The 21,849-nt window shown below is 41.7% G+C and overlaps 1 protein-coding gene across 1 annotated transcript in view; it reads right to left on the bottom strand.

Annotated features, from left to right (window-relative positions):
• Window positions 1–14,709, bottom strand: part of GLIPR2 (GLI pathogenesis related 2) — a 26,271-nt gene extending 11,562 nt beyond the window's left edge. The window contains exons 1-2 of the mRNA XM_057368336.1: window positions 14,669–14,709; window positions 2,675–2,783 (exon numbers count right to left, since the gene is read on the bottom strand). Coding sequence (XP_057224319.1) covers window positions 2,675–2,783; window positions 14,669–14,681 — 122 coding nt within the window. The 5' untranslated portion in view covers window positions 14,682–14,709. The remainder of the gene's footprint in view (window positions 1–2,674; window positions 2,784–14,668) is intronic.
• Window positions 14,710–21,849: the final 7,140 nt, after the last annotated feature.

Raw genomic sequence — 21,849 nt, 5'->3', positions numbered from 1 at the left:
TATTTTGTCTTCTTGCAACAATAGGTTAAAGAACATCATAGGTAAAACAATTACTCTCTTTATTCAACATTGGAAAGACTTCAGTACACAGACAGTGAAATTGGAAAGACCATTTGTTATTTCTCATAGTGGCAATACAGAGAGTCATAAGGTTGCAGATTTAAAATTCAAGTGAGACAAAGCACTTCTTCCACACTGTGCAGCAGAAGTCATCGCCACAGGACAATGCAGACACCAAAACACATGTGGGTTTGAAAAGCAGAGAGACAAATTTACAGTGTATGGATGGGGGGAGGAATCTTCAGGGYATATTAAACAACATTAAACAGCAACAAATAAATGAGGTTACCACTTACTGCCTAGGAAAACTGTAATTTTCAGGATTAATCTGTAATTTCCATGAGATTGTAATGAGGGAATGATCACCACATTTGTTTTGTCCTCCTACTCTTTCCCTAATCATGAGTTACTGGCATCTGCCTGAATTTTGTCCAGCTGAACATTTTGACTCAAGCTAGTAGGTTCTAATTTCCTTCTGCCCTAATCCTCCCACCAAAAAAAAAAAAAAAAAAAAAAAGAGTATTTAGTTACTTCCATTAATTTAGCAATAATGAAAACTTTTCAGTTGTCAGTTTGCTAGATCCTGGATGAGAGGATCCTTACATGCTACCACTACAGTCTAGCAATTTTTCTCAGGATCCTCATATCCAAAGCTGGAGGCATGAGTGGGACAAAGTACACATTGGAGTTGGATGAAGCTGCCAAGGATTTGAGACAAAGAGTGATTAATCCACTTCAGCTCAGGCAGTTGAAAGCATGAGACTCTCATCTGAGATCATCACCCTTTGCTTTATTGCAGTCAGAGATAAACAGACACCTGCTGAGGCTGACTCATCTCATCCTAAAGCACAGATCCAACAGTCAGTTCACCTAACCTGTCACAATTACTGGACCTAAAATAGTAGGAAACATGCCATTTTCAACATAGAGAAGCACAGAAAAGTACCCAGAGATACACCAAATACTTACCAACAAAGATATCTACAGAGCATTTTAACAAAGAAAAGGTGAAGTTCTTTGAATTTAAGAATATGCAAAATCCATCTTGACAAATATGAGATTTCTTACATTTCATGTCTTTTTTATTCAGATCAAAACATTTCTGCTTCTTGCTATCAACCAGTTTTACCAGTCTCTGAACATGTCTTTTAGTTCTTACAAGTTACAAACCTCAGCCAAAGAGAGGTTTCCTATTGTTATTCATCACAGTAGGGTATCAGCTGACCTGAGAGGGCTGTGAGGAATTTCTGAAGGATCTAAAAATACCCAGCAAGGGCAACAGCACACTTAGAGATAAATGTGGAGCAATGCATATTTGATAGAATAATCTGAACTATTCATACAAGCTGACTTGTTCAAACCAAGTGTGGCCGTTTGGAGGCACAACAAGTGCTATTGACAAGTCAATGAAATCTCTTCCTCACTGTAAGCATGAAAAACAGACAAAAAAACCCCTTAGAAGAACAGAAGGAAAGCCCCAGCAGATTACAAAGGTTAGTGAATGAGTCATTGGCATTCCATCTCTTAGAGATACTGTATCCAGTTATAATGGTGTCTCAAGGGGAAAAAAAGAAGTGAAAGCTCCAAGATTTTACTTGCTGCCAGAGGTCATATCCACATGCCATGTACATGGTGTGTTATACACCACAACACCTAGGAGAGATCCAGGAGTCAGGAGCCATCTGTGACATCTGTGCCCCATCATGCTGGGACAGTAAATCAGCTTCTGGAAAGATTACAGCCTCTCTGCCTCCCAGTCATCTGTCACAGAGAAATCTGCATGGTTATGGTCGAAAGCCTAATGGAAGGATCAAACTGGCCACATTACTGATCTTCTGAATAGTTTAATTAGCATTTACTCTTTCAGTTATCTCCTTTGTACTGTGAGAATCAGCATGAAAAAAAAATGGAAGATTTTTAAATCTACCTCTTGAAAAAGTTTTACTAAAGGGAGGGGAACTAATCAGGTTATCATAACTACAGTAAAGAKGACAARCAGYATTGGACTCAAATTTCTATAAGGAAGACTCAAATCAGAGAGCAGGRAGATGGATTCACTGACAAGAAGTTGTGCWGTCTTCAACACTGGAGAAGAGGAAAGATGTTTCCTTCCTGACAGAATGTACAATGCTTTTGCTTTTGGAGCWRYGARATAGATAATTTGATCTGAAATKAYTTCCTCCTGATTCCACTGATATTAGAGCAGTTACCACTTCTTACCGTAAATAAGTTCTTTTTTCACTATTTCAGCAGCAGTGGATATTCTCCAGTGGATGACAATCCCTCATCTGACAGAAATGGTTGTGAAGCATCTTTTAGACAAYTACCTTCTGCAGAGGACACATACCAGTGCAGACAGATGTAGCCCACATCTGAAAAAAGGCTCCAAGAAAGATTTATATGGTTGTGACCACAGAAGGGTTGCTGTGACCAGTTAGTGTTTTTTGATGGAGAAAGCAGGAACAAAAGAGGAAAGTCTTTCACTTTTTACTCAGTAAGTGTTCACTGGATYGTCAGCATGTCAAAAGGCAAATATCTTTGCAGTATACACAGTCCAATCTAACAGACAAAAGTGCCACAAATCTCATTAGAGAAAAGAAAGGACTGAACTCACTGTTGGGCTCCTCTGTTTAACTTCTTGCAGAGTTTTAACGGGGGAACTCCGTGTTTTTTCCTGTAGTCGTTGTGTGCTTTCAAGACGTCTTCAGCAAATTGTTTGGAAGCTGAAATCACATCAAAAAATTAGAAAGKTCTGTCAAATACAGACATTAGTGAAGACAGAAAAAGCATGCCCTGTAGCTAAGTCACTGGTGCAGGCTGGACAGAAGAACACAAGAATTCCACCTTCATTACCTGGGAGCAGAATAAAATGAACCATTAATGACTTCCATCCAGAAAAAAACTCTATCAGACACTCCCATGGGGAGGCTACAGACTCACCAGAGGCTGAAGAAAACCATGATCCTTACAGTTTGCCTCAATAGCAAGGTGATTTAAGGTTAGTCAATCAGTTTAAAGGTCAGTTTAAAACAAGTCAGTTTGACTGATTTTCATTTTAAGATATCAGCGCACTGCATCACCATTGCAGTCTCAGAGTAAGCGACAAATAAATCCTTCAAGGAGATGCATTAAAACCGCAAATTATTGGCTCCTGTACACAAGAATTGTCTGGATTAGTCAGGGCACCACCTAAAGAGAAGATACAAAAATGTTCAGATCTATGCAAGTATTTTGAAACATGCCCCATTCTTATTCATTACATATTATAAATTCATAGAACTCTCAAAACGCACCTTTCTTTGGCTCAAGACAAATAAATGTTCACAAACAGAAGGTCGTAAGGAAAGAAATGATGACTAAGAATGATTTTCTCCTGTGCTAGAGCATAATCAGTAAATATCTGGRTTCCAAAGTTACTGCAAAGCTTGGAAAGAGCTCACATTTGTACTCTGGTAAACTTGGGACTTTCAGCACCACAAGGCAGAGGACAAGAAACCAGTCAGAGTGCAACTCACTTTGACAATTTCATGTTASCTCCTTTCATGACTTTGTTCATTTTTCCCAAGGTTTACAAGGGGGGGGAAAAAAAGTCTTTCCATTGTTCACCCTGTGGAATCTGCTGCTAAATGAGGTATTTGGAATTTGAAACAGGGTATTGGGACAGTTAGAGAGGTATAGATACTATCCTCAAAACAGAAAGACAATTYTCACTTTATCTTGCTGAAGCTTCTGAACAGGGCAAGAGAAATCTTTAAGTATTTAACTGTGCTTTTACTGTAACATGGGTTTTTATACTGATTAGTGATTCATCAGTTTCATTTCTGGAAAGAAATGTTAAGACAGCCTACAAATCAAAGACTTTGAAAAACACAGCTTTGAAAGTCACATCACCTATTTCAGTCTATGTGGTTTTTCGCTGGAGACCAAGCTAAACTTGTGGCTGTTGTCACCTGGACTTAATATCCCACCCACTCATCACGGAATAGGAAATAAACATCTGATCTGCAAATGTGCAAGTTTCTGTTCAAATTGTTTGCTCTCAATGACAATGGCAAATTGAAATGCTAACAAAAAAAAATAAATCAGCTGAAATACAGGCTTTGTCAGTGGTCAGTTCATCCATTAACAGAAATACTGCATAATCCAGCTCTGTACGAACTTCTGACTTACAAAGAATAACAAGTCMTGGACAAAACTGAGCTGCTTTTAGCTACAGCAGGCTATCCTATGCTATCCCTGGAGAACCTCCCTCGCCCCTCAAAGGTGGCTGCTATAGAAATGCTTATCTCCTGTGAGTCAAGCTCATGTGCTAACCACCTCCCTCTGTACAGCTTCTCCCGTGCCTGATGATGTGTGGAGAGGGACGCCCAACTGCCAGATATATTTCAGATTTGTTTCAGAAGGCATGTTAAGTTTTTCCATTTCACCAGTGTTCCAAACACTGAGAAGCCAGGCATTAAAAGTGACAGTTAATGGGAGTTTTAGGCTCCCACCCAAATGGGAACAGCTTCCCAAACAGCTGTGGAGACGTACTTCTTTCCCTTCATATAAGCTGCTTAAGCTGCTTGAAAAAAATTATTTTCTACTGCCAGGAAGTTAAGTTTGGTCATGAATTATTACACAGTGTAATAAGCAAAACAACTAAAGGTATTGGATACAGCTGCTTGCTCCTCATTATTCAATTATATACCTCTATTTTGTATTCTTCTGGAACATTGGCTGAGATAATGACAGCATGTGACAATGAATTTCTAGGCTATGACATGGTACAGAGCACACCTTACAGCTGTTATGCTTTGGGACTTCCAGTTTCACTGATCGAATTTGTGTGACGAGGGAAAAATAAGCAGAGGAATCTAGGYTGCCTTTTCCCCTCTCATTTGTTTTTCAGAGTATTCTATTTCTCCATTCTCCCTGTCTCTAAACAGTGACAAWCTGCTCGTTCTTTCTTGAGTGAAGAGCTCTTCATGCTAGAATCCATACTGCCTCTTCACAGAGCATTGTCTCCCTTAGTTGGGAAATCAAGACATAAGTGAATTATCCAAACATGTGTTCCCTAACACGACATGCTCTCCATCACCCTTGCAGCTGTCAGCTGGACCTACTCTGTTGGTCCTGCAGAGCTGCAGATGAAGAGGCAACAGAGTAAAAGTGAATTGCTCCAAAAAGCACCAAATCCCTACACAACAGAAATGCTGTGGGTAGCCCTTACCTCAGCACTCAAAACACACAACATTATACCAGGCATACACATSACTAGCAAAAAAGGCATCCTTTCTCAGGCCTAGGAATCCACCCCAGTGCCCCAAGAAAGAGCCCTGTATAAATCTGTAGAGGTATCATTTCTTCTCAATGTTTTTTGTTCTGTTGTTTATGGATTTATTTTCACTGGCAATGTTTTACTTCCCATAAATACAAAGTTTTTCTGTTTAGCCTTCAGATAATTAACATATAATGCAATCAACAAGAGAGAGTTGGGACTGTTCAGTCTAGAGAAGAAAAAGCTTAGCACAGACCTTATTGTGGTCCTTACTTAAAGGGKGCTTATAAGAAAGACAGAGGCAGACAGTTTATTAGGGCCTGTAGTGATAGGACAATGGGTAATAGTTTTAAACTAAAAGAAAATAAATTCAGGTTAGAATAATTTTTTTATGRTGTGGGTGGTGAAACACTGGCACAGGCTGTCCAGAGAACTGGTGAAAAACCTACCCCTGGAAACATTCAAGGTCAGGTTGGATGGGGCTCTGAGCAACCTGCTCTAGTTGAAGATATCCCTGCTCATTGCTGGGGGTTAGATTAGATGACCTTCAGAGGTCTCTTCCAACTCAAATTGCCCTACATTTCTATGAAACAAACCTAATTTAGAATCCTACACAGAAATATACCATTATGTCTGTCTCAATCTCTCTTTGAACCATGACAGAGSCCTCAAATTCTTCACTCAGTGCAGGTATTAGAGGTATATTGAGATAATGACCCCACCTTTCAGTCCTGCCCCAGAAATAAATAAYTAGAAATGTGYTCATGTAATTACAGGACTCTGYRYWWYYYMYRTKTYTCTYTYWSRSSCMSRRKWWTTTTGCAACAGCTAGYAGGGAGCATGGCTAGRATCTGGAGATTATTCTACACCACCTCACATCATTTTCCAGGAAYAGGGGAAGGGATCTCTTCCATGTTTAGAYAGCAYRGCACAGTTGGGCACTGTCAGGCTTGGAGTGGTAKAGCRAGGAGCATTTCCGTGWAAATTGSCCARCTCTCCTGTMCACTTTTGCTATTTATATGTTTGCTGTTACTGYTCATTTTCTTCCTGTTTCCAGTAAATTGTTCTTATCTCCACACATCTTTMCWTTTTGTGCCTCCAGTTCTCCTCCCCAGCYCCACACAGGSARGGGGAGYGGGRAGTGAGTGARCAGTTCGTCATTTGGGMTGGTTTCAGTGGGAGCACTAAACTGGAGAATTCCATTCCTAAACCTCAACAGAAGCCATGTGCTAGAATACATGAAGAAGACACATGCAAAGCAGACAGAAAACACACAAAAAGTTATCAAGTAACTGTTTAAGCACTGAGTTCAAAGCTGTGCTTTAAAACTGAAATCCCTTCAGTCTCCCTTGATTCTRCAGAATTGCTCTACTCTGCTCTGAAAGCAGAAGTGGGCTGTGGAATAAGAACACAGCAAATACAGGTTTTTATATGCCCAACAGGTGGTGGAAAAAAATAATTAGAAGCTTTAGGGAACGGTAAAGCAATTATATCAAAAAGTCCTTTGTAACAGTCCAGCTAAATGAACATTCCTCTACTTTGACAAACTTCTCAAAGTATATTCACAGACTGTGATCAAAACAAACAAAATTCTCAAGTCAAAGACTTCTCAGCTTCTAAAGACTGCATTTCCATCTAGGCTTTTTAAAGAGAACTGACATCTATTATTAATCTCTATCCACACTTAAAATGTAACTCTCTGGAAACCAGCCCTAGCCGAACCTTTCACACTCTGAGAACAGCATTCCTTCTGTGGAGAAGTGAGGATGTCAAACTGATACGAGAAATGTTAAGAAGACATTTATGTTCTACTGCACTTGGACTCAGCGCTTTGGTTTGAAGTCTCAAACACTTCAGGGTGGTCTCATGCTGTCCAGCATCTGCAGCAAGGGAGTGAATGTTCCATGTTTCTTTCTCCATATTTAACTGCACTTTCTTGCCCCCCTTTTGGGACTGTAATACCTTCCAAGACTGGCCCTCAATGCTTTCCTAAATATGTCATTTGGGAAAATGGATCTGATACTTCAATTCATGAATCACTTCCAGCCATAAAAGCTGATCTCCCTCAGTGTTAAACCCCCCTTTTCTCCAACAAAACTGGCTGATTGCTTGGAAATATACAGAAGAAATKAAATCATGAATACATCCTAGAGGAAAGGAAAGATAAAATCATACTATGTTTAGAATGTATTGTATCCTGGGTGGGGTTTCCTTGTCTCCTTTTAAAAAATCAAGATTTCAAKAAAGGGGCAAGGTCTGCATCCTACACAACAGGCATTTATGAGAGATACCACTACTGTTACTTGATTATTTTTTCTGTGTTTTCTGTCTGCTTTGCATGTGTCTTCTCCATGTATTCTAGCACTTGGCTTCTGMTGTGTTTTAAGAAGGGTATTCTCCAGTTTAGTGCTCCCACTGAAACCAGCCCAAATGACGAACTGTTCACTCACTCCCCACTCCCCCTCCCTGTGYGGRGCTGGGGAGGASAACTGGAGGCACAAAAAGTAAAGATGTGTGGAGATAAGARCAATTTACTGGAAACAGGAAGAAAATGAACAGTAACAGCAAACATATAAATAGCAAAAGTGTACAGGAGAGTTGGGCAATTTACACGGAAATGCTCCTCGCTATACCACTCCAAGCCTGACAGTGCCCAACTGTGCTATGCTATCTAAACATGGAAGAGATCCCTTCCCCTATTCCTGGAAAAATGATGTGAGGTGGTGTAGAATAATCTCCAGATTCTAGTCAATCTCCCTACTAGCTGTTGCAAAAATCCTGGGCCTGAAAGAGAAACATGGAAGTAACACAGAGTCCTGTAATTACATGAACACATTTCTAGTTGGTACATTGTTTCTCTTCCAACCTGAATTATCTTACAACCTTACTAAAAATCAGAAGGGAAAGTATTGCTTATGGAAGTGAAAGGAATTGGGAGTTATAATTAGATACTACTTTGAATGGGAGTTGTTTCCTGGAACGYTCTTATGTTTGCTGCTCAAAATAGCTTTCCCTTCAGCTCAGGAGATCCTTCTTCAGGGAGGAGTTTCTGTGATATTTTTCAGCACCCAGTTTTGCCCAAACTTTGCTCACACACCCACTTATCATTGGGGTGAGCTTCAGAACAGCAGTAGCATGCCTGAGTTAATTGGATCTGATGGACAAAGATCCCATTCATTTTATTATCTGGACTTGCTCTACAACAAACTGGCAACTTAATATCCTTGCATTACCTGTGCCACATGGTGTAACACACTCTTTCCCCCCATATTCAATTTGAGRTATGGGGCCTGAGATTATGAAGCTGCTGATGCAGTAGTGTTTTCAGTGACATTAGTCATGTCACTATTTGATTGTAAATCCTATTCTTGCTATAATAGAGAGTGCTGATTACTTCCTCACTTAAGACCTTTTATAAACAATTGACTGCCCTGATTAAAAAGGAACACCTGGTAAACTGGAGGCTGCACTGCTCTGAGAGACAGCAGAGCCTTCAGTGATACAAGCATTTAAAAAACAAGCAGCACTAATCTGCAGTCTTGAGGTCTTGAGCACTGACAGAAYCAAAATTTCACTTTCACTGGAGGCAAGGGTATGAGGAGAAATCCTTGGCTTGTAGCCCTCTCTCCTCCAAACAGACCAATAATTAGAACAAGAAGCAGTCACTTCCAYGGAGTGTTCATCTTACATGAGGTTGGAAGTGACTGCTTAGCATATCCAAAGCAGCCAGTCCTGGTTTTGCATGAAAGACAATCAAAAGTACTAATTTGATTACTATTCTGCCAGGAAGAATACCTAAATATTGCAATCATGTATCACCCCTCCAGAGGAAATCTTCATGGGCAGTTAATGTGCATACTGCCATCCCTTTCAAAAATATTAAGGAGATTCTCCCATCAGAAARGCCTTCTATTCTTAAATCTAACTGCCACAGAATTCCTAGGGCACATGCACTTCAAATACAAAGCCACAAGGGACCTGCCTGTGTTAGAACCACACAATGCAGAAGAATTAATTCAAGCAATATTCTCCATTTCTTCTCWCCCCAACACTGTATCTGCTTAGACTTTATAATCACAAAAAAAGTAGTGAAGAAAATTAGGCACAATAGTACTCATTAATGAGTGAAAACAGAAATCAGTTGTTTTGAGTAATTGAAAACAAGTAATTGAATTGAAATTGAGTAAATTTTTCTGGTCACTTATTCATATTTTGGATAGTGCATATTCTCATGCTCTGTGGATGGGCAGCACTAGACAGAACCTTGTTTTTACCCAGTGCCAAGTTCATTTTACATATGAACATAAAAACACCAGACCACAGCACTGCTAGCTGTCTGGTGCCAACCAAAGTCTTTGCAAAGTGAAGACTTTTGCAAAGAACCAAAGTGAGATAGAAGAATTACCCCRTGTTTCCTGGGATATGCTCCTTCATTTTACACCTTTGCCATTCATGTTCTAGCGTGGCTTGGGGTAGGCATACCTGAACTAGCTTTAAAAATCTCATCAGCTCCAACTTCCTCCCACCTTGCTTTTGTGCCAAGGACATCCAAGATAGCTGTGCCAATGTTCAAAGTGTGTTTACTTATGCACCTCCCTGAGGCATGGAAATCTGGCCATGCACATTTCTTCTGATCACTGATGTGTGTAAACTCACCTATCCAGTAGCCAAAGTCGGCAGGGAGACACAGAAATCTTTCTTTACTCACATTTACTATCAGTTACATCATCCCTTTCTCATCCCTCTGCTCAACAGGTTAAACTCCAGTTCTCATAACTCAAAATCTAGGGGGGGGGAAAGTATTTATTTCAATAAATCATAGAAAAATAGGATGGTTTGGGTTGAAAGGGACCATTGAAGGTCATCAAGTCAAACCCTCAACTAGACCAGGTTGCTCAGAGCCCTGTCCCACCTGACCTTGAACACTTCCAAGGATACCTTAAATGATGTTTGCGGTGGCTTTAAACTGCCCCATATTTTCTTCCTACACAACACCCCAGACTACAGCCACCTCCTCACACTTGCACAGGAGCCAGTTCTGGGCCAGGGAGCTTGGGCACCCACACAGCCTCACCTCATCCCCCTCTGCAGGGCCACCCAGCCCAGCTCTGGCTGCTGTTCAGATCTTCACAGTCTGGGCAGAACTTGCCTACATCTGCCTGTAGGAACAGAACAGAGATATGCTCCAACTTATCTTTCAGAGGACAGCATGGCCTCTACAAAAAAAAAAGAGATCTGGCATAGTCTTCTGCCTTGTTGAGATAAGTAACAAACAATAAAACAGTTAAAATCAAAATGCTTGTTTTCTCACACTTTTTGGTTCTGCACAAAGAGCAGCAAATTCAAACCCAGGCAAGATAGACACTACCAGCTGTGCTGACAGAAAACAAAAGGTTTGAATGTTTCCAGTAATAAAAACTTCCTTCATGCTCAACTTCTCTTTTTTTTCTTTTTTTTTTTTCTTTTGTGCTGCACAACACAATTGCATGGGAAACCTTGGTAAGTTACTGCAGACCATCACATTCTATCTCTATTCTTCGTGAGCCCTTCCCACTTATTTCAGTATTTATCTGCCTTCACCATGAAGAGCTAAGGGCAAATCTATCAGCTGACAGCAGCAAACACTGTTGCATGCAGTGGCTGCTACATTCTCCTCTTCTCCCCCACCAAAACCCCGATGGTTCAACAGATAGGTAATAATTGGGCCCAGAACACTGTTTGCCAAAGCCTGATGCATTGGAAGAGTTTTCTTTATTTATTTTCTTTATTTGCCATCTATTGAACCACCAATCAATGTCCTCTGCATACAAAAACTGGGGGTGTGGGGTTATGAATTGAATTAACTTTGGTTTTGAAAGGAAATTCTCCCGCCACACCTCCAGTTCAGTTCTGGTGCAAAGAAAATGACAGCAATTCATGTTGACAAGTTCTGCACATGTCCCAATGTTACCAAATTCAAAATCTCAGTTGCTAGCATTCAGAACTATTCATCTTCCCCATCCCCACCGGTCCTGCAAAACCAGCCAGCAAAACACTTTGTCATTTTGGCAGCTTGGGAGTATTGCATTTGTCAGCTTGGGAGTATTGCATTTCTCAGAAAGCAAACAGGTCACTTCTTCTGTCATGACTTGCCATGGCTGTCTCTTACCGAGATGCTGAAGTACAAGTCAGCACTTCAGCTGAAGACGTAGCTCAAAATAGTCCTTTTTACTGTACTCTGAAGATGCATCTTAAGAGTTAAAAAACAGCACACGCTTCTAAATGAGATTAAAACCAGCRTGGAAAACTGCACTGGGTCTGGTTCCTGTCTCTTTTCTTTTTGTCAAAACCCTTCCTCAGCCCTCTTTTGTTTTTGTAMTGACTCAACAAGCAGAGCGATACGGAACTCCCAGCTCTTTCTCTGGAGTCCCACCCACTTTTGCAGAAGGGACAAAAAAAGAAAAAAAAAAACCACAGGAGAGAAACTGAACTATGAAAAGAAAACAAAACTCTGTAAAATGATAGCAGTGTTTACTGATCCTGACCTTGTCTTTGACACCGTCTGGATAAAGAAGGCAATTCCCCCTAGGGAGCAACCAGGGCAAGCTCCCTTCCCCCACGAGGTTGAGCTGGGGGGAAGTGGAAGAAGTGAGAGTTTTAGCCGCCTTTTTCTGCCACATCCCAGCCTTTTCAGAGACTCCCACTGYTTAGCACAAATCCCGTGCTCCGGAGCGGAGGAGGGGAGCTCGCAGGCAGCTGCTTTCCTGAGCATCTCCGGCAGCTGCTCCCACGGAGGGATCGGGTATCCCGGGGGGCAGGAGCTGCAGCAGGATCCGAGCCCTGCCAGCACGGCCCTCTGGCAACAGGGCAACGAAGAGCCGCCAGCTCGCCATCCCCTCGCTTCCTGCAGGAATATTTATCCCTGGATTTTTCCTTAGGGCTCTCTGGGACCTGTGGGGAGGGCTGCCTGCACCCCCCGCTAATCCAAATGCTGCCTGAAAAGAGAGGATCAGAGGGGGTCTCCGTGTTTGGCTTAAGTGTTTGCAGGAGTTGTGACCACAGAAGGCATTTTCTAACCCCGACAAGGAAGTTTCAGCATGAATTTGTTTTCAGCAGCCTGCAGCTTCCAAGGAAGAAAGCTGAGTCAGAGATACCGATGCTTGCAACACTTAGCTCTATTCAATCAAGCAAACCAACRCTAAGTCTCTAGCTCTGACACTTGGAATGAACATTGCTTCAAACATAATCTTAACAATTAGTAATACAAAATTAYTGGAGAGTTTTTATCGAAGAAGTGAGATTTTCAATAGCAAGTTTTCTTTGTGTAGGAATAACACCTCAAGACAGATCTGCCAAAAACAAAAAGTAAAAGAAACTGCTCATTTCTTTTAAAATAGTGGCTCCACTTGTCATTAATTAGAGCATCCTTAAATTAAGCCTTCAGGTAATMTCTGCCTTAAACTTTCTGACCCAGGAGAGGAGCAAGGAGTCTGTCTTGAGGTCAGACAGATCCCAAACTGGTACATGTTCAGATACCACACAGAGAAACTTGTCTGCATCACATCCTAAGAGTACTAGAGGGAAACAGGAGGCATTTCACACAAAACACAGAGGAAGCATTACTCTGTAAAACAGCTGCTTTCCCCATTCAAAGGCAAACCCACCGAATGACCTCAGACAGGAATTTGAAGACTTGAGTGCAGTAGAAAGGAAGGATGGGATTCAGTCGATAAACCAATTGTCAGGACAGAATTGCAGTTTTATGATTCATCTAAAAATRTTGCACACAGCTCAAAGACAGTAACCTGGACCCAGYTTAACATTGATTTGAAAAGTGTGASACAAGTGCCAAAACATTTTTAACAYGCACCTAGATCTCAAGCTCTRTTTGWATAACTACTTAGGGATGCAAACATTACACAAGCCTTGGTAAAGGGTGTTCCTGGTCTGTCATTTTTCCTAGGTTTGTAATAATCAACTAATGCACAGCAATGCATGAGCAGGAAAAAAACAAAGATGGTAATAGTCTCATGACTGTTTTAGCAATTTGCATGTATTAAAACAAAAGAAGATTTTTATCTTTTTGGGGATTGGGAGGTGCACAGAGGACTATCTCCACTGCTTCTGCCTAATGTGCTTTGCTAATGTAATGTACAGGCACTATACTTATTTGGTATTTGTACTTTTTATGCTATTAGCATGGGAAATKGTGAACTTGATACCTCACAGCAACTACACTTACTTAAATTGTTCTGAGGTTATTCATCCCAATCCACTTAAAAATATGCAGCTGCCAGGATATGGGGCCAAAACCACCCACTGGCAGCCATACAGTGCTTTGCCTGGACTAGGTGTTACACCAGCTAGCCCTTTACAGTCACTGTTGCAGACAGCTCTGATCTCATCTAGGAGGCTGACCTTTAAAAGCAAAGAAAAAGGATTAAAAAACCCCATACACCCATACTAAGGCCCTTTAAAGTGATTTTCCCTAAGTTTTTCTGAAGAGGCCTGTAGTTTTACATTGAGTATTAGGTTTTGCTGAGCATGTCCCCATATGTGGAGTTTATACAGGACAGACAGACAACAGGCCACCAGGCTCTGATTTGTCACAGAAACAATGCCCTAAGCACAAGAACAAAAATTCCCATCCAGTTGCACAGCTGTTTCAGAAATCTGGGACAGATTTTACTCCTGGCTCTAACAGGACAAAGATGGAGAAAAGCTGGGGCATGAACTCTCCCTTCTTAAGGTCTCTGGCTCCTTGGCAGCTTCCCAGGAGTCTCCCCCAGTCCACACTGTCAGAGCAGGGCACACAAAGAGCCAGTGACAGTGGGGCAAAAGCAACAGCACARGCAGCAGCAGCAGGGAAAGGCTTAAAGGATAGGTGCACAGCTGGGGAGAGACTTGGGAGCTGAGCAAGGCTGTCCAGTTAAACGGTAACCAGATCTTAAATCTAAATCCTTCCGACAGGAAGGGTGATAAAGCTTACCCCCCTCAGAGCATCCTGCTGCTTATCTGCAAGGCTGATTAGTTCTGTCAGACAGCAARACACAAAATAACTTCGAAGCCACGGGGCTCATAATCATTTCATACAGCAAAGCAAAAGTTACTTTAAGTTACAAAATATAAATTGTATRTGAAATACAATCACCTCCACACTTTGCAGGCTGAGGAGGGGGCTCTCCTTTTCTTTTTTTTCAATCTAACCCTGTGTCAGGGAGGAGGCTCCTCCCAGGCTGTACCATGCACAAACGAAAGCAGCTTTTTCAAAGGAAAGCCACTAAATGCTTTAGCAATGCTTTCCAGGCACAAAACCAGACACAGACTTCGTGTTAACACACAGCCAACTGCACGAAGGCATTTGCTCACCTGATTTTCCCATGATCGAGTGAGTTTCGTTTTGGGTTGGTTTTTTGAAGGCATTTGCTCACCTGATTTTCCCATGATCGAGTGAGTTTCGTTTTGGGTTGGTTTTTTTTTTGTTAAATTTCACGTGCTTCCTTCTCTCCTGACTGAGTTTTGCTGCTAAGTACCGGGATGGATTGTTCGCAGTTTCAGCGCAACTTCTTCATTCGCCTGCGACCGCTGCCGGAAAAAAACTCAGCAGCGTGAACCCGCTACCGCCCCTTCTTGAGCGCTGGAATAAGCCTGCCCATGCCTTTATAAGGCATCGGGACACCGCTCTTTTTTCATGAAAAGATCCTGGTTAGGGTCAGGAGCTATTTATCCTCCACAGTAACCAAGCAGCTCCAAAACACCATATGTTTTCACATACCATTTTAGCTTAGTAATCGCATCTGTCTTTTGATAMGAGTAGGCTGTGAGAAGAAATTCTGCTGACAAATAGTTCCGCTGTCACGGTGGGCACAGCCCATGGGGCTAATTCATACAGTTAAATGCTGCTGAAGTTTTACCCACTTGCTGTATGTAAAGTTGAAACAGAAAAGTGATAAAGCACTTCGAAGTTTAACTACATTTTTATGCTTAAAATGAATCACTTCCTGCACTGTTACGACATAATCTGAAGAAGGTATTAGTAAAATAAGACTTTGCAGGTTAAAGAGGAACCGTGCTGATGGTGTGTTTCTGTGAAAAGCGTTGGATGTGAGTACATCCCATTTTATTTGTGTGAGCACGCTGTGCCACTGTTATCTTCACATTACATCGAAATGCCTCAAGCTAATCTGGCGAATATTAACTACTTTAACCACAGCGAACATGATACTTWGATTTAACTTCAGAAGTGCTGCATATCTCCAAACAATAATTCAGTTACGTGTTTCCAACTTTCATCTTCTCATCATCACAAAAAAAAAAAATCATCTGAGGTTAATGCTTCTCAATTTTTTACACCACCTTTCAAAATTTCAAGGTTCTACTTGGTTTTGTGCCAGGTCTGCTGGCTCAGCAGGTTTTAATTAYCYTTTGTCCACCTCTGTAGGCTAAGCTCCATSAGAAGAAAAGAAACAAAAAAAAAGATGCAAGGGTTGGGTTTTTTTCTTCTTAAACAAGTAGCAGCAGCAGGTGGGGAAAGGCAACATCCCTTCAATGCACTACTCCTCCTGCGGCTGTTTCACCGGCAGGGCTGAAACGCAGGTTGAGGAAGTGTCACTGACAGCTGATGGGTTCACTGAGAAGAGTTGCATGAGGRCAACTCATCACCACCCAGAGGAGGAAACCACAGGGTGTGAGACCATACCCTTCTTGCAGCTGCCTGGCTTTTTCCTTTGCTGGCAGCACTGCAGGAGAAAGACAACAAAGAAGGTGCAGAAGGGAATCTCTTCTCAGTCTGCTGCAAGTGGCAGTAGCTGGCTGGGGAGCAGGGAGGAGAGCTGGGGCTGGTACTATCAGARCCCTATCAGGAAAAGCTGCTGTTTTACTTGCTTGCAGAAGTTAACAATCCATGGGCCAGTCTGTGTTCCCTGGTCTCTCAAAAAGCTCTGCTAAACTTGAAATACTGGGCTGTACTATTCCTAGGACACATATGAGCAACAGCCAGTGCCACCCTATGGCCGTGACAAGGAGTAAAAGGGATTTTGTATTTGTACAGTTGGGAGTCTCTGGTATTTGAAACGTTCATTTATATTCTCATCTTTGATTGTTATATTTTATACTGTTTATGTTTTGAATCTTTACAATATTCAGCTGAATTATAAAGCAACATGGCTTTGGGACCTGGACACAAATAGGAAAGAGCATCAAGGATCTTCAAAAGCGACCAGACCTGCATGCCATTGACACAACATCCTGGGACATCACAACTAGGAAAAGAGTGTTTCTCTAATCTGAAAATAAAAATCCAGAGTCATCTACAGAGGGAAAAAAATGGCGCTTTTTCTGATCAGAAAACAAGGGAACCAAAATCAATGCCCGGGCCTCAAACGTAAAAATATCAGTACAAAGTAAATGCCRTGACTCATCAAAGACAGGAAAGCAGGGACATACAAAATGAGACATACAAAAGCAAAGAGGGAGGAGTGAGCTGGATTTTTTAKTATTTTAACATCACCTCTGAAAGTTCCACACTAAAGAATATTACTGAAGAATATTATCAGATGGGAATATGGAGGAGGTATGTACACTAATAATTAGGAATGTAAAAAAGTCTTTGAAAATAATCAAAGTGATTAAATAAAAGCTGCTGCTTGTGGAATTTTCAATCTGTAAGCCATTTATATCCTTTTGCCAGTTTCAGGCAGTATCAAACAAATGTGAAYGGTCATAAACAGAATTTTCCATTTGTTTTATGATGTATCCAAAGCACCTCCAAATGCATGTTTATTTAACTACTTCATGATTCCTTTACACAGAGAAAATATTAGGATATTTGTATTATGTAATAGTAGACATTGGAAACTACCTTATAGATACAGAAATGCCCTGTACAGTAAGAGAAGTTCGGTATTCTGCTTTTTACAGCAATGCCTACTAAACATTTCTGGAAAAGGTGCAAAAAAACCAGTGCAACGTGGACTGACTAATTTTTAATTATTTCATCTTCCTGTTGAAAGCAAAACAAATGAGCTGGCTAGAAAAAGTAACACTTACCTAGTAGACTAGTGWAATAAATATTCTTTCTGGAAATAGGTTATAGAGCACATGAGAARTAAAAATAGAATTCTTCTAGGAAGCACATGAATCATTACAATCAGGGASTTAGTGACAGTTCATCTGCAGTAGAGCTATTTCATCTGCATCCTAAAAATCTGTGTTTAAAATTTTGGCATCAAACTGACTCTGGGTCATTCAGATGACAAAACATTCCGCCTTGTATCCCATCTTCCCTTCTGTCCTAACAGACCAAATCCTTTCCACCTGCCTGCATCAACCTCTTCTCTATACCTTGATGTGACTGACCCTAATGCACACARTCCCATAACCTCTTCTGGTGCCACCAGACACTTTCCTTCTTTGCTTTCCTATCTCTTCCTGCACCTCACCTTTCTTTCTCCTGTGCCCCAGCATGTCCTATGGGTAGCCACAGGCATTCCTGTGGTGCCCCAGCTGCCCCAGGCAGATCCCAGGTCATCTGTTTTCTTCCCAGAGGTCTGCCTGCACACAGCTGAATGCTCCCTTCCATCTGGCAAGGGCACCCACCCAAACAGGGCTCCACACAGCTTAGGTGGAGCTTCGTGCTGTTGAGAGGGCCCTGGTAGCATCATGGATTTCAGCCTGCAGATTTCTGTTCCAGCAGCAGYGCAAGTGAGGAAGTAACAGCCAGCTGCTGCCTGTGCAGATCCCCGACTGCTTGCAGGCAGGTTCAGACACATTTAAGAAAGCCTGAGATGAACCTTTTCACATGTGCACGCTCTGATGGGCCCATTGGTGCAAATGCCTGGCATCATCAATGTTTCGAGTCATTAATTCATTCCATCAGTTGGCATCTATCAGGCACAATTAGGTGTCCACACAACTGGGACAGACATATGACAACACTGTCACACRTAARACCTGCCAYGGARGTGTGGATGCATCCCATCCTTCTTYYAAACACAACACTWAGCAGTTTCTCCACAAGGCARACYGTGCAGACAAGAAGTTTGTRAGCAATTCTAAATGTAACAAATCTGTTTTCCTCAGACACCMTTAACAAGTGACACTAAGGACCAACAGTATTTATATGACTATAAAAACATCACACAGGAATAACATKATGTACAGTGACAAGAACCATGAGTGAACTGTAAAATTATGCAAAAAGCTATATCAGGCAACAAGAAAACTGCTTATTTTAAAGAATGTAAAAGGAAAATGGGGCAAAAAATGATGRTAGAATATTTGAGAATATTCCTCCTCTTCCAGTTTTGCCAGGTTTTGCTTGTGGCCTCAACACTGGTATTGCTATTTCACCTGTGAATTAAGCCAGGTTGTGTAGCAGATCACAAGAAGTCAACTTTAACACAGTTGGAGATGTTAATTTTTCTTGCAAGGCAAGACACTGCTTTTTTAGTTTGACCATAATGCTCAGTTGCTAAAGAAAAGAACTGAGCTGCAAAGAAGAAGAGTGAAAAAGCAAGGCTATTCCTCTTTTCTCAGCACTTTGCTGTTATCAGATGGCCACATCCACAAAACCCTCACACGGAAAACAGCAGACTGTGATTGCAGAATAGTCATTGACTTCAACTTCTTCCTACACATTGCAAGATAAAAGTAGCRTGTGATTAATCATCATCACAGAATCACAGAATGGTTTGGGTTGGAAGGGACCTTAAAAATMATTTAGTTCCAATCCCCCTGCCATAGTGGGGATTTGAACCAATAACGGTCTCAAGGGCTGGATTCCAAGCAAAGGTTTGTGGTATAAAATGTGTGAATATTGCTGTCCAAAGGAGTGTGGCACAAGCAATGCCATTCTCTGGAGTGGCCCAGCACCCTGCTCAACCAACATTCTTCAGGCTCTTCTAAATGGCTGAGAGTAAAAGTACACAACTCTCACCTGAGCAGGACAATGAAATTCCTGCTTCCGACTTGGAATGTTCCTTAACGTGGCTCAAATTACAGGGGTTCTTGCTTCACAAAAGAATCAGAGGAAAACCCTCAGCATGGTTGCTCTCAACCAGCTCAAAGCAGGAACCTCCATGGGAAATGCCATTTCCCACCTGTCCAGATGCTCAGAGTGCTTCCCCTCCACCCTGACAGGGAGAAAAGAGGCTCCGTAAGAGGCAGCTCAGTCTCAGGATACGGAGGAGTTAAGGGAGAGAGGGGGAGAAGAAGGTACTCTGGACAGACTTATAACACAAAGAAGAATTCAGGAGCACTGAAAATGAAGAGTTTCTGTCATTTCCTCTGCATGCCACCTCTCTCCTCCAAGGCTGCAGTGGGCTGAGCAGCATCTGGAGCACACCTCATGGGGCTCTCTGCTTCAGCACAGTACCTCAGGCTGAGTTTAAACATCATTTTACCAGGACCACTGCTCTGTAGCTGTGATAAGAAAAGATAAATGACAGCCCAGGTGAGCACAAATACACAAAGCCAGTAGCTGGCCTCCAGTAGTGGTATATCCACACAAACGCACTGACTCCCACCACACCTGTATTTTGCCTTCTGTATAACCCCACAATCTACTTTTTATATCTGATCCACATAACCTTTGTTTCAGCAAAACCTCATCCTACTGATTGGAAGTATCTCCTGCTTAAMAGCCACAAATTTAGCTATTACATCAAAATATCCTTGTACATGAACCACATTATGAGTCAGAAAGTAAATTTGAGTAGTTACTCATGAATGAGAGCACACAATTCTGATAGGTCCTGGAAACCATCAGTGTAAACATTCAGAAGAAGACAAGAAAGCACATCTGATATGGAGGATTAACTTGAGAAGAAACAAGAAAAAGACAGGTTGTGGTACTGTTTTAAGCTCTGATTTGCTTCTGCCTTAAATTACATGGGTAGCCCTAGTTTTCTGATCTCAAATAGCATACAGCAGAAGTGAAAAATGATCAGAGAAATGCAGCAAGGACATGGAAGCTTCACACACAAAATAACAGGGCTTTAAGCAAYCTGCTGTAGAGCAAATTCTCCCTGCCCATGGTGGGGGTGGAACCAGATGATCACTAAGGTCCCTTCAAACCCAGGCAATTCTGTGATTCCTTAGCCAACGGAAGAGATCATGGGAAAGGAAATTACAGATCTTACTACAAGAGGATGAGCAGCACAGATGGCTCATGACTGTTGATTGTGTCCTCCAATACAAGAATTAGAAGATATTAAAAGAAGCTTGTGGGAACACRGTTCAAAAATATGGATGTGGGATGCAACAGAGAAGATGCTTTAGCAAGGAGATTTTATTTTTGTGCACATTGCCTCTTGTCTCACCAGTGGGCACTACTGAGAAGTGCTTGTCTCCCTCTCCTCCACTCCCTCCCTTTCAGTATTTGTACAGGTTGATGAGATAAGCCCTGAGTCTTCTCTCCTTCAGGATGAACAGTCCCAGTTCTCTCAGACATTCCTCATAGGAGATGTTTCAATCCCTTGTCTTTGTGAGCCTGACTGAACTGATCACTCCAGTTAGGTCTATATCTATCCCTTCATGACACTCCTCCATCATCCCCCCTCCAGCAGCTTTTCTACCTGACATTTTCATCAGGCTTTTCACAATTCCCACAATATCCATATTCAAGTACCATCACACCTGCATTCAGCACAGAGCCTTGGTTCAGATTTTGTACCCACTCAGAGTGCTGTTTGCCACCCTGGGGCAATGACCGTCATAGCAAGCAGTTCAGCACACTAGTTCAGCACACTAGTTCAGCACACTAGTTCAGGCAGATTTGTAGCTAAATGTTCAGAGTTTCACCTTGGCCCAAGACTAGTGCATGGCCAGCAGCATGGAATGAATACCCAAGAGCAGCTGTAGCACGTTAGCTAAACTCCTGAGGAAGTCTCTGGCTGTACACAATCCCAAAAGGATCCATTTCACACCCAGAGGCAGTTCCATGGTCCAAACTAACGAGAGACAGAACTATCCAAGATGGGCACTGGTATCTCGTATGACCCTGCTTTTGCTGACCTCTTTCTCTTGCTGACTGTGTCCTCAATGATTTCATCCAATTCACTTGGCAGAATCTTGACTTATCACACTGGTACATATAATGAGTTTGCAATGGCACTGCTCATCTACCTTGTTATCTATAGTTGATTTCCTTAGGCAAGATTCCTCTGCCATTACTGCTTTGTGGTGTCCTTCAACTACAGAAACACAATTAAATTCAGGAGAAGTCAAGCTAATAAATCCAGAAAGAAAACACAATTTCTGTTAAATTATACTGGTTAGTATTTTTTGCACAAAATATATTTTTTGTTTAATAATACATTGGATTTTAGATGCAACAGGCACACTTCCATAAAAGCTCCCAGCAACCTCTGACACTAAGAATAAGGGCAGTGCTTATCACTCGCAGTTGAACCACCACATTTGAGTGGATAAAATATTCATGGAAGCAGGCCTCTGAGCAGAACATACAGACATCTCTTTAATGACAAGAAGGTTAACCCAATGCCTTATTTCTGTTTTCTTCTTTCCCTCTCTGTCTCCAATCAAATTGC

This window comes from Malurus melanocephalus, unplaced genomic scaffold, assembly GCF_030028575.1.
Source record: "Malurus melanocephalus ecotype Western Australia unplaced genomic scaffold, MMel_1.1 scaffold_90, whole genome shotgun sequence".
NCBI lineage: Eukaryota > Metazoa > Chordata > Aves > Passeriformes > Maluridae > Malurus > Malurus melanocephalus.
The sequence above is the reverse complement of the archived record's forward strand: the minus strand, read 5'-3'. Positions and strand labels throughout refer to the sequence as shown.